This window comes from Entelurus aequoreus, linkage group LG22, assembly GCF_033978785.1.
Source record: "Entelurus aequoreus isolate RoL-2023_Sb linkage group LG22, RoL_Eaeq_v1.1, whole genome shotgun sequence".
In the NCBI taxonomy this organism is placed as follows: domain Eukaryota; kingdom Metazoa; phylum Chordata; class Actinopteri; order Syngnathiformes; family Syngnathidae; genus Entelurus; species Entelurus aequoreus.
In genome coordinates, this window is record NC_084752.1 from 36,070,572 (window position 1) to 36,084,616 (window position 14,045).

The 14,045-nt window shown below is 36.4% G+C and overlaps 1 protein-coding gene across 2 annotated transcripts in view; it reads left to right on the top strand.

Moving 5' to 3' along the window:
* Positions 1–534: 534 nt before the first annotated feature.
* LOC133639599 (malate dehydrogenase, cytoplasmic-like) overlaps positions 535–14,045 on the top strand; it is a 28,676-nt gene continuing 15,165 nt past the window's right edge. Inside the window, exon 1 of one of the 2 annotated variants that reach the window (XM_062033043.1) lies at positions 535–668. In XM_062033043.1, the coding sequence (XP_061889027.1) occupies positions 615–668 (54 nt within the window). In that variant the 5' untranslated portion in view covers positions 535–614. Of the gene's footprint in view, positions 669–9,266; positions 9,410–14,045 lie in introns of those variants that run through there. The other variant, XM_062033044.1, reaches the window with a different exon arrangement.

Genomic DNA, 14,045 nt, shown 5'->3' on the forward strand with positions numbered 1-14,045 from the left:
ACTTGTATGTTATAATATGATAGTGTATATAAATATAAAATGTGTGTATATTATAATATGATAGTGTACATAAATATAAGATATGTGTATACTATAATATGATAGTGTACATAAATATAAAATATGTGTATATTATAATATGATAGTGTAAATAAATATAGAATATGTGTATATTATAATATGATAGTGTACATAAATATAAGATATGTGTATACTATAATATGATAGTGTACATAAATATCAAATATGTGTAAATTATAATGTGATAGTGTACATAAAAGTGGTCTAAAAGTGATTCAGAATCCTGACTTAGTTTTCGTGATGTAAAGCGTCCAAAAGTAGTCCACTATGATGACTGAGTTCATGGATCAAGACTTGACTTGGGAGTCTGGTTCTGGTTCTGGTTCTGACGGTTGCGGACCTGAAGGAACGCAGGTGCTGCAGATTAGCACTTTCTATTTGCGTGTGAAATCTCATTAAGAGACTAGACTGCAGTGGCGCGCGCGTGTGCTCGTGCGCGCGCACTGGAAGGCATCAGTGCGGCGGGACCCTGTTTTGCGCATGCGCGGCTGTGTGGTGTCCCCTGGCGTGCGCGTTGGACGAAGACGCGAAGCATGTTGACGCTGCTGACATCCATGTACCTGCTGGCCAGGACCTTCTCCTCGCAGGTCAGACTATTAATAATATATCATTATTATCATTCTTTATTGTGTTGGTCGAGTGACTGTTCGCGTCCACTTGGACGTCAATATTCGACACTCACTGCCGACTTCCTGTCACGTGGTGTAATAACGTTTCATACTCGTCCTTCAAGCGAACTTCTCCTTTTTCATGGGAACAACTACACTTCCGGTCAATGCCCTCCAAAATAAATGACCAGCATCCGGTTAAGGAAAGGACTGACTTTATTGACTTTTTTTAGTGTGTACAATAAGTTGAGTAGTAAAACGAATACTCATGTACACTTGAGATGTATTTTTCCAAAATGGTAACTTGAATTGGGCTGTGTTCGGCATGCAAAGTTTATTTTGAAGTACATTTGGCTGACTTCCTGTCTGTGCTTTTATTGTGACGTTTGACTCACAGCTTCCTGTCATATCTGCTGGTCATCAGAACCATGGTCAGCTCCTGTTTAAGACGACATAGTCAACATGACACACCATAATAACAAAAACCTTTTGTTTACATATAGAAATTAACATGAAATATTTAAATAATACAAAAAAAGTTCATGTGTAGATATGAATAATTACAATTAAATACCATAGTAATAACTTTTTCACTTAGAGTTAATAAAAACACATTAGAAATATATGAATACCACCCATAATTGTACTGAATGATAATTACTGTTATTAATATAATTTACATGTAAACATAAAGTTTACATTAGGTACAATAATACAAATAATTGTACGTTCATGCATAAATAATTAACATTAATGTTTACATAGTAGATAGATAGATAGTACTTTAATTGATACCATGACAATAATTGTAATATAATTATGTTTACATATGAATGATGAACAATAAATATAATAATAATACATGTGAACAATTAAAATGAAATACCAAACACAAACTTTGTTTACATATGGATAATTAACTAAATATAATAACACCAATACTTGTATGTTTACAAATTAATAATTAACATGAAATAATATTGATTTATCATTACAGTATTGTTATTAAATTTCACACACAATTACAAATATAACGTAAAAATACATCACAATAATAATATAATTAAATTTGCAATAATTAACATTTAATATCTTAGTACTCATTATTTGATGTTTCCATACAAATAACTAACATGAAATATAGTCACAATTTTCATTTTATTGAAATAACATTATATGTTGCCTTGCTTTGCTGGTGGTTTTATTTTATTGATCGTATTGGAAAGTGATCATTTGGCCATGCCTGACCTTTGACCTCAGCACAGAGGGGGTTCACGAGCTGACACACAGACGGACAACTTGTCCTCCTTTGAACTTCGGGTGAAGCCTCCCCCCCAGGAGACCTTTGTTGTTTTTAATGCGATTAGGATCAATATTCGATCAATAATCGGATTCAGTCCAAACATTCACTGTAAAAAAACAGTGTACAGAAAATTCAGTGTTAAAAAAACAGTGTATGAAAATTTTATGTAAAAAAACAGTGTAAAAAAATGTAATGTAGAAAAATTCAGTGTAACAAAAACAGTGTATAAAAATTCTGTGTTAAAAAAACTTTTTTTATATATAAACATTTAGTGTAAAAAAAACTGTACAAAAATGCAGTGTAAAAAAATGTAATGTATAAAAATTCAATGTAAAAAAAACAGTGTATAGAAAGTTCAATGTATAAAAATTCAGTATAAGTAAAAAACTGTGTATAAAAATTCAGCGTAAAAAAATTCAGTGTAAAAAAAACTAGTATAAAAATTCAGTGTAAAATAAACGTGTATAAAAATTTACTGTATAAAAATTCAGTGTAAAAAAAAAACATTGTATAAAAATGTAATGTATAAAAATTCAGTGTAAAAATGTAATGTATAAACATTTAGTGTAAAAAAAAAAGTGTATAGAAAGTTCAGTGTATACAAATTCAGTATAAACAAAAAACAGTGTATAGGAAGTTCAGTGTATAAAAATTCAGTGTAAAAAAAAGTGTAAAAAAATGTAATGTATAAAAATTCAGTGTAAAAAAAAACATTGTATAAAAATTCAGCATAAAAAAATTGAGTGTAAAAAAACAGTGAATAACAATTTCATGTATAAAAATTCAGTGTACAACAAACGTGTATAAAAATTCAGTTTAAAAAAAACAGTGTATAAAAATTTAATGTATAAACATTCTGTGTAAAATAACAGTGTATAAAAAATTCAGTGTAAAAAAAAAAGACCAATGTATAGAAATTCAATATATAAAGATTCAGTGTATTAAAATTCAGTGTAAAAAAATTTTGTGATGAAAATTTTGCTGCTTCAAAAAGCAAGACTCACACCCAGTAAATGAAGACTGAAGCAATCGATCCTGTCTCAGTAGCAGCCAGTGAGGTGTCAAAACCACATGAAAAAGGCAGTTAACTGGGCTACTTATTTTGGAAATGATTCCAATGGTTAGAATCTGGACTTTTGACTGACTTACGGAGCTCTGGGAACGGACAGTCACAGCAACAATCCTGATACGCGAGTGTCAGACGGAGGCAGATTTGTACGACAAAGTTCTGCAGAACAGTAATATTATATCCAACAAGTGGATGTTTTTTATTCTTTGCGTCTGTTTCGTTGTGTTTGTTGCATCTTTGTTGCTCTTGCTGGATTATAAAAGATGTCCATCAATGAGGAGCAGCGTTCATATTCTCTCAATATTCAGTGTTTTATTGTTCATACGTAATGTTGTAAATCCCACATTGTATATTTCCATGTACATTCTAAGTGTCTTAGTCAGTAAAAAACTAAACAAAAAGGTAATTAATTTTGGTTATTTTCCTGAATTATATGACCCTCAGAATGTACATTAAAATATAGAATATTAACTACGAACAATAAAACACTGAATATTGAGAGAATATGAACGCTGCTCCTCCTTGATGGACATATTTTATAATCAACAAGAGCAACAAAGATGCAACAAACACGGCGAATATATATATATATATATATATATATATATATATATATATATATATATATATATATATATATATATATATATATATATATATATATATATATATGCATATATATATATATATATATATATATATATATATATATATATATATATATATATATATATATATATATATATATATATATATATATATATATATATATATATATACAGTTGTTGTTGGTCACAAAAAAACATTCATGAAGTTTGCTTCTTTTATGAATTTATTATGGGTCTACTGAAAATGTGAGCAAAATGCATGCAAATTTTTCGACACTGAATTTGTAAATACAGATTTTTTTATAGACTGAATTTTAAAACACAGATTTTTTTCAATGCAATTGGCATCATAATTTCATGTAAAAAAAAAACAAATCTGTTCACAAAATGCAAAAAAGTCAGCTACATTAATTGAGTGTTAAAAAAAAGCTTTCGTAATAAATCAATCAATCAATCAATCAATGTTTATTTTTATAGCCCTAAATCACGAGTGTCTCAAAGGGTAATAAAGACTTAGATCAGTAGGTTGTGAGTTCAAATCCCGGCTGAGTCATACCAAAGACTATAAAAATGTGACCCATTACCTCCCTGCTTGGCACTCAGCATCAAGGGTTGGAATTGGGGGTTAAATCACCAAAAATTATTCCCGAGCGTGGCCACCGCTGCTGCTCACTGCTCCCCTCACCTCCTAGGGGGTGAACAAGGGGATGGGTCAAATGCAGAGGACACATTTCACCACACCTAGTGTGTGTGTGTGACTATCATTGCTACTTTACTTTACTTTACTTGACACACTCTGATAGATGCTGCTCAGCAGCTCTGCACTGTGGACACTCGCAGAACTGCGACAAGTTTCTCCATCACTTTCAAAACATGTCTTCCTTTTGCGCTACAACATGACTTCTCTCCCACGTGAGGACGCTTTAAGGTTCTTGGTGGTTCCTGAGGTGGATTTAGTAGCGTGATCTGTTTATGTGATCTATGGATCTTACACGGTATGTACAGGATCTGGCTCATGCAGTACTAATACTTGCCACAGGGCGTCGCTAACGGGACGTGTATCTACTTCAATAAAGAACAACAATTGCTTCTCTATTATTTTCTGTCATGCCGCCATAATTAAGTTAAAAGTTAAAGTACCAATGATTGTCACACACACACACTAGGTGTGGTGAAATTTGTCCTCCGCATTTGACCCATCCCCTTGATCACCCCCTGGGAGGTGAGGGGAGCAGTGGGCAGCAGCGTAGCCGCGCCCGGGAATAATTTTTTGGTGATTTAACCCCCAATTCCAACCCTTGATGCTGAGTGCCAAGCAGGGAGGTAATGGGTCCCATTTTTATAGTCTTTGGTATGACCCGGCCGGGGTTTGAACTCACAACCTACCGATCTCAGGGCGGACACTCTAACCACTACAACACTTAATGTCAATTTAATGCCCAGCGCCAACTCTTAAGGCGTCGGTAAGTGATTTTTAGCATTGATGACACATCGACAGATAGTTTTAGTCAGAAAGCCAATGAAAGTGGAATATTGTTTTTAGAATGGAAACAGAAATAATAAGCCAAATAAATAGAAATAATACGAAGTCTATATTCGAATGGGTTGTTTGAATTATGTACGTAATTAGCATGAAAACCTTTAAAACACTAAAATAGACATCTTATAAGTAGACCAGCATGGAGCGCTACTGCCTACTGGCGCTGACGAGACGCGGGGCCGCCATCTTGGAGTGGTGATCCTCAGTTCATTTGGCAGGAGCAATGAACATTTAATTCATCTTACCTCACTGAATACCACTGATTGTCACACGTTTTTTTGTCATACGTGTAGCTATGATAAAGGACACATGTTTTATTATTCATAGTTTGCTTAACAGTAATATAATATTCTTATATGCTATAAGTGACCAGACGTCCCAGATCTAAACTGGGAATATAATCCCAGAGAAGGGGGAAAAAACGGTCAGCTATTTTTAAGTTGAAGAAACAATATGATTAGGTTATATATACATGCTACATAAACAATGTATGAATACATTATATATATATACTGTATATCTTATAGACTGTATCTCTGTTGCTGCAGCAGCAGAGAGTTTATTCTGTCTTGACACTTTGTATTGATATTTTCTATTACATTCTTCCCTTAAATGATCACGTTTACACTGATTGTTTTATATGTATGTTTTGTGTATGTCGCTTTGGATAAAAGCATCTGCCAAATACTTCAACATAAACATATATAAACACCTGAAAGTCTTTATATCAGCTAAAACCACCAATCTGTTTCACAGGATTCAGAATAAAACCAAATTCTGTCTTACCCAACAATGTTAGTATTTGAATATTGTTACTTGAAGACTTATTCCTGGTTACAATTATACTGTTAAGAAAGTATTGTATTATACTTTGCCTAAAATGAGAATGCATGATCATCAGTGGAATGTGGTCCTAACTTTTACCCCTGTTGGCTTTTACAGTCTTTATCTTCATCATTTATTTCAACTTTATGTTATTCAAGTATGACATTTTTAAATGTAATTCATTTCATTGACAAGCAATTCTATTATGGTCATACTCTTGTTTGCTAGCGGCTACGATTTCAGTGCTATTGAAGATCTTTGCTCCTTCTCAACTCTGTGCTAATATTCTTTTCACAAAATACAACCAATAGTACGTTAATGTTAAATCTTACTTGTGAAAAGTAATCCCCCGATTCCCATTTTCAACAGTCCGCTCATTTGGGCAGGAACACGCTGAACACCATCTTTGTTTTCTACCTGTCAACTGTCACTTTAGCATCTTTGTTTTCTACCTGTCAACTGTCACTTTAGCATCTTTGTCAACTGTCACTTTAGCATCTTTGTCAACTGTCACTTTAGCATCTTTGTCAACTGTCACTTTAGCATCTTTGTTTTCTACCTGTCAACTGTCAGTTTAGCATCTTTGTTTTCTACCTGTCAACTGTCAGTTTAGCATCTTTGTTTTCTACTTGTCAACGGTCACTTTAGCATCTTTGTTTTCTACCTGTCAACGGTCACTTTAGCATCTTTGTTTTCTACCTGTCAATTGTCACTTTAGCATCTTTGTTTTCTACCTGTCAACTGTCAGTTTAGCATCTTTGTTTTCTACCTGTCAACGGTCACATTAGCATCTTTGTTTTCTACCTGTCAACTGTCACTTTAGCATCTTTGTTTTCTACCTGTCAACGGTCACTTTAGCATCTGTTTTCTACCTGTCAACTGTCACTTTAGCATCTTTGTTTTCTACCTGTCAACGGTCACTTTAGCATCTTTGTTTTCTACATGTCAACTGTCACTTTAGCATCTTTGTTTTCTACCTGTCAACAGTCACTTTAGCATCTTTGTTTTCTACCTGTCAACTGTCACTTTAGCATCTTTGTTTTCTACCTGTCAACTGTCAGTTTAGCATCTTTGTTTTCTACCTCTCAACTGTCACTTTAGCATCTTTGTTTTCTACCTGTCAACGGTCACTTTAGCATCTTTGTTTTCTACCTGTCAACTGTCAGTTTAGCATCTTTGTTTTCTACCTGTCAACAGTCACTTTAGCATCTTTGTTTTCTACCTGTCAACTGTCAGTTTAGCATCTTTGTTTTCTACCTGTCAACGGTCACTTTAGCATCTTTGTTTTCTACCTGTCAACTGTCACTTTAGCATCTTTGTTTTCTACCTCTCAACTGTCACTTTAGCATCTTTGTTTTCTACCTGTCAACGGTCACTTTAGCATCTTTGTTTTCTACCTGTCAACTGTCAGTTTAGCATCTTTGTGTTCTACCTGTCAACTGTCACTTTAGCATCTTTGTTTTCTACCTGTCAACTGTCACTTTAGCATCTTTGTTTTCTACCTGTCAACTGTCAGTTTAGCATCTTTGTTTTCTACCTGTCAACTGTCACTTTAGCATCTTTGTTTTCTACCTGTCAACTGTCACTTTAGCATCTTTGTTTTCTACCTGTCAACTGTCAGTTTAGCATCTTTGTTTTCTACCTGTCAACTGTCACTTTAGCATCTTTGTTTTCTACCTGTCAACTGTCACTTTAGCATCTTTGTTTTCTACCTGTCAACTGTCACTTTAGCATCTTTGTTTTCTACCTGTCAACTGTCACTTTAGCATCTTTGTTTTCTACCTGTCAACTGTCACTTTAGCATCTTTGTTTTCTACCTGTCAACTGTCACTTCAGCATCTTTGTTTTCTACCTGTCAACGGTCACTTTAGCATCTTTGTTTTCTACCTGTCAACTGTCACTTTAGCATCTTTGTTTTCTACCTGTCAACTGTCACTTTAGCATCTTTGTTTTCTACCTGTCAACTGTCACTTTAGCATCTTTGTTTTCTACCTGTCAACTGTCACTTTAGCATCTTTGTTTTCTACCTGTCAACTGTCACTTTAGCATCTTTGTTTTCTACCTGTCAACTGTCACTTTAGCATCTTTGTTTTCTACCTGTCAACTGTCACTTTAGCATCTTTTTTTTCTACCTGTCAACTGTCACTTTAGCATCTTTGTTTTCTACCTGTCAACTGTCACTTTAGCATCTTTGTTTTCTACCTGTCAACTGTCACATTAGCATCTTTGTTTTCTACCTGTCAACTGTCACTTTAGCATCTTTGTTTTCTACCTGTCAACTGTCACTTTAGCATCTTTGTTTTCTACCTGTCAACTGTCACTTTAGCATCTTTGTTTTCTACCTGTCAACTGTCACTTTAGCATCTTTGTTTTCTACCTGTCAACTGTCACTTTAGCATCTTTGTTTTCTACCTGTCAACTGTCACTTTAGCATCTTTGTTTTCTACCTGTCAACTGTCAGTTTAGCATCTTTGTTTTCTACCTGTCAACTGTCACTTTAGCATCTTTGTTTTCTACCTGTCAACTGTCACTTTAGCATCTTTGTTTTCTACCTGTCAACTGTCACTTTAGCATCTTTGTTTTCTACCTGTCAACTGTCACTTTAGCATCTTTGTTTTCTACCTGTCAACTGTCACTTTAGCATCTTTGTTTTCTACCTGTCAACTGTCACTTTAGCATCTTTGTTTTCTACCTGTCAACTGTCACTTTAGCATCTTTGTTTTCTACCTGTCAACTGTCACTTTAGCATCTTTGTTTTCTACCTGTCAACTGTCACTTTAGCATCTTTGTTTTCTACCTGTCAACGGTCACTTTAGCATCTTTGTTTTCTACCTGTCAACTGTCACTTTAGCATCTTTGTTTTCTACCTGTCAACTGTCACCTTAGCATCTTTGTTTTCTACCTGTCAACTGTCAGTTTAGCATCTTTGTTTTCTACCTGTCAACTGTCACTTTAGTATCTTTGTTTTCTACCTGTCAACTGTCACTTTAGCATCTTTGTTTTCTACCTGTCAACTGTCAGTTTAGGCTGCTCGCCGGCTCCTCATCACCACTTCAATATGGCGGCCCAATTTCTCGCTTCACAGCAGCCAATGCTGCGTCTACTTATAACATGTCTATGAAAATAGTCACAAGTTGATCTCCATGTGTAATGCGGTGTGCGCGGGCTTTGCGGCGCGGTGCACGACGGGAAGTGTTGTTCCCTACGTGGAGGCGGACAGGCGGCGACCGCGCGTAGAGACTACAAGTCCCGGAAGTCAGCACGGAGAGGCGTGGCCTGAACTGTCGGTCTTCACAGAGGTGACCTCTCCTCGGTGTAGTCCTCCTCAGAGCTCTCAGTGACAACATCTCCTGCTTCTCGTCCTCTTCTAAGATGGTAAGATGAACATTTGAGCTCCTCGCTGCATGCTACAACACGCACTTGCGGGCACCGGCCATTCTTCTCGGCTTGTTCTCCTCCTATAGAAACCGTCACGGCGGCCTCCATCTTTGTTTGATCCACTCAATGACAAGTTCATTATTCATTCATTCACTCTTTTAGCAACATTTGGCTGCGTTATTCTGGGCTGACGCAATCGGTGCTGGCTATGAATGCGCCGAGATTGAGCGCAAAATCGGCAAGCGAAAGTAACTTGTGTTATATTTAATCTCCAGCATAAAGAACGCGTTACGTCACCGCCCTTCTGTCACGTGACCATGGCGTGCAAAACTTCATTGGGGAATTGTGAGGATTTACGCAGAAGCAAGCACGAACACTTGGACAAAACCACTTATTATAGCACTCACTGACCGTCGAAGTGCGGACGTGGCACACTTTTATTTCTCTTTAAACGCTTTCCTGTTGGGAGCGCAGCCAAATGGAGGGCTGGCGTGATTTAGCTGATGCGTCAATCAAAACCTGCAAAGTGACTTCCGGTAGAGGAGACATGGCGCCTCTGCAAGGAGTCACCTCCAAATGTGACTAAGCAATTCCAGTGCAACATATATTCATAATTAATTCTACCATTGCAAAGATCTAAGTTAAAGCGTTGCAATGGTATTTTGGACCATTGTGATATAGCCATTATAAAGGGAGCTTGATATAGCCATTATAAAGGGAGCTATGAGTTTTTATTGTTCAAAAATTCATTAGTTTTATTTGTCCTGGATTATCCATTAAGACAGCGTGTGACCTGCATTCTGGAAAGGGAATGTATGTACATATGTATATATATGTACGTATGTATGTATGTATGTATACATGCATGCATGTATACATAAATACATACATGTATGCATGCATGTATACATAAATACATACATGTATGCATGCATGTATACATAAATACATACATGTATGCATGCATGTATACATAAATACATACATGTATGCATGCATGTATACATACATACATGTATGCATTCATGTATACATACATACATGTATGCATGCATGTATACATACATACATGTATGCATGCATGTATACATACATACATGTATGTATGCATGCATGTATACATACATACATGTATGTATGCATGCATGTATACATACATACATGTATGTATGCATGCATGTATACATACATACATGCATGCAAGATTAGTTTGCCAAGAAACATGTAAAAGGGCCTGTGCAGTCCTGGAAAAACATCTTATGGACAGGTGAGACAAAAATCAACTTAGAGCAGAATGATAGAAAGAGAAGAGTATGGTGAAGGCAAAGGAACTGCTCAAGATCCAAAGCATAGCAGCTCATCAGTGAAGCATGGTGGTGCTAGTGCAGGGGTGGGCAATTAATTTTTACCGGGGGCCGCATGAGCAACCCGAGCACTGCTGGAGGGCCACACCGACAATATTTCAATAAAATTTTGCTCAAATTATTTTTGATATACCGTAAGATAAATAATAATAATAATAATAATATTTTCATTTAACCTAACTTATCTTTATACAAAAGCAGATGGCTTATGATGGTTTTATTTTTTAACACTTTCTTACACAACACTTCCTGATGTATAATACAATGCAAAAATTTCAATTTCTGTCACTTTATCCTGCATCCTCTTTGTTGTGAACGTAGCACGCCTGTAAGTTGATTGGTGAAGAAGGAGGAAGTGTTGCTGTTGTGGAAATGAGGAGTGAGGATAGACGTGCGTGTGGAAGGGATGAGATAAGTTGAGCTGTGTTAGCATAGGTTGCTCAATAAAAGAGCGTCAGACTTGGTGTGCACTTCTTCTGGACGCTACAATTGGTGTCAGAAGTGGGATGAAATGCCTCCCAGTTCGCCTTGCCATCAAACCTGGGAATCTTCATTGAGGGCGGAATTCCCCCATGCCAAGCAGCGTGCGCTGCACCTGTAGATGCTGCCTCTCTCCTTCCTCCCTCTCTCTCTCTCTCTCTCTCTCTCTCTCTCTCTCTTTGCGACGAGCTTCTCACGTCCAGGATTCACACAGACATCTGCAGTGCTGCCGGCACCTTAAGTCCCCACTCAATGTCCTTCCCCTCCCGTTCCATCTTGACAAAGTCGCCAGGAAACATGGTGGCACGTACCTCCCGATGACGTAGCAGGCTGAGCACACAAGCAGCAGCAGTATGAGCACACAATTAAGCAGTGCAGTATGCGCAAAGTTTTACTCATGATACCAAATGTAGCGTCCAGAAGAAGTGCACACCAAGTCTGACGCTCTTTTTAAACTTTTATTGAGCAACCTATACTAACACAGCTCAACTTATCTCATTCTTTCCACACTCACGTCTATCCTCACTCCTCATTTACGCAACTCAAGACGACATCAACTTCAGCAGGTGGTTACACTATATTCTTTAAACACAGCAACATGTGCAGTCCATGTCTTGTTGAAAACATGCCATTCGTCATCAACTTTTCTTTTTTTAGTGTCTCGGGGATAACCGGGCATCACTTGTCGCTGTGCACCTTCACTCACAGGTTACACACGGACATACGCCCATAAATAACACTTTTCAAAATAAAAGCAGCGCAGTTGTATTGCACACTCGAAATAGATACTTTTTAAAATTTATTTTGTAATTTTATATTCGGCCCGCGGGCCGCAGAATACCCAGGTCTGTGCTAGTGGCATGCATGGATCTCTTCCATTTATTGATGACGTGACAGCAGAATGAATTGTGAAGTGTTTGGGGCAATATCATCTGCTCATATTCAGCCAAATGCTTCAAATATCATCTGCTCATACTCAGCCAAATGCTTCAAATATCATCTGCTCATATTCAGTCAAATGCTTCAAATATCATCTGCTCATATTCAGCCAAATGCTTCAAAAGTCATTGGACGGTGCTTCCCAGTGCAGATGGACAATGACCCCAAGCACACTGCCAAAGCAACCAAAGAGTTTTTGAAGGCAAAGAAGTGGAATGTTCTGCAATGGCCAAGTTAATTATTTCCGGTTCATGGCATCAAAACAGGAAGTACCTTTTCAACCCGCAACACCTGCAGTGAGCAAAGTCGTTTAAAAGATGGCGCCGTAGCACAAACAATAGCACACTTTTTTTGGTCCTCTGCTTGGGTTTAATGTATACTATTGATCACAAAACATGATGGGCATTAGTGGAAAAAAGAACATAAATTAGCCGCTCCGTCTTATAGGCCGCAGGGTTCAAAGTGTAGGGAAAAGTAGCAACTTATAGTCTGGAATTAACAGTAGTCTCCTTCTTTTGCATAGAATGCAGTGGTTGTCTATTATTTTCTCTCACGCCCCCCTTGAAGTGAATGTTATTTTTCTATCGCTGCCAAGATATATGTTTACTAACACTAAAGATGCTATTATGCCGTTATTATATTATTTGTATATTATGTCATTGTCTCTCACGCCCCCCCTGAAGTGAATGTAATGGACTTATTGGTGTTAAGATAGTTGTTTACTAACACTAAAGATGCCATTATTATTATATTATGTCATTGTCTCTCACGCCTCCCCTGAAGTGAATGTAATGGACTTATTAGTGTTAAGATAGTTGTTTGCTAACACTAAAGATGCCATTATTATTATATTATGTCATTGTCTCTCACGCCCCCCCTGAAGTGAATGTTATTTTTCTATCGGTGTCAAGATAGTTGTTTACCAACACTAAAGATGCAATTATGCCATTAATATTATATTATTATTTTTATTATATTATGTCATTGTCTCTCACGCCCCCCTGAAGTGAAATGTCATTGTCTCTCACGCCTCCCCTGAAGTGAATGTTATTTTTCTATTGGTGTTAAGATAGTTGTTTACTAACAATAAAGATGCCATTATTATTATATTATGTCATTGTCTCTCACGCCCCCCCTGAAGTGATTGTTATTTTTCTATCAGTGGCAAGATAGTTGTTTACTAACACTAACGATGCTATTATAACATTATTATTATATTATTATTTTTATATTATGTCATTGTCTCTCACGCCCCCCTGAAGTGAAATATCATTGTCTCTCACGCCCCCCCTGAAGTGAATGTTATGTTTCTATTGGTGTTAGGATAGTTGTTTACTAACACTAAAGATGCTATTATGCCATTGTTATTATATTATTATTTTTATTATATTATGTCATTGTCTCTCACGCCCCCCTGAAATGAAATGTCATTGTCTCTCACGCCTCCCCTAAAGTGAATGTTATTTTTCTATTGGTGTTAAGATAGTTGTTTACTAACACTAAAGATGCCATTATTATTATATTATGTCATTGTCTCTCACGCCCCCCCTGAAGTGAACGTTATTTTTCTTTTGGTGTTAAGATAGTTGTTTACTAACACTAAAGATGATATTATTATTATATTATGTCATTGTCTCTCACGCCCCCCTAAAGTGAAATGTCATTGTCTCTCACGCCCCCCCCCCCCTGAAGTGAATGTTATGTTTCTATTGGTGTTAAGATAGTTGTTTACTAACACTAAAAATGCTATTATTATTATATTATGTCATTGTCTCTCACGCCTCCCCTGAAGTGAATGTTATTTTTCTATCGGTGTCAAGATAGTTGTTCACTAACACTAAAGATGCAAT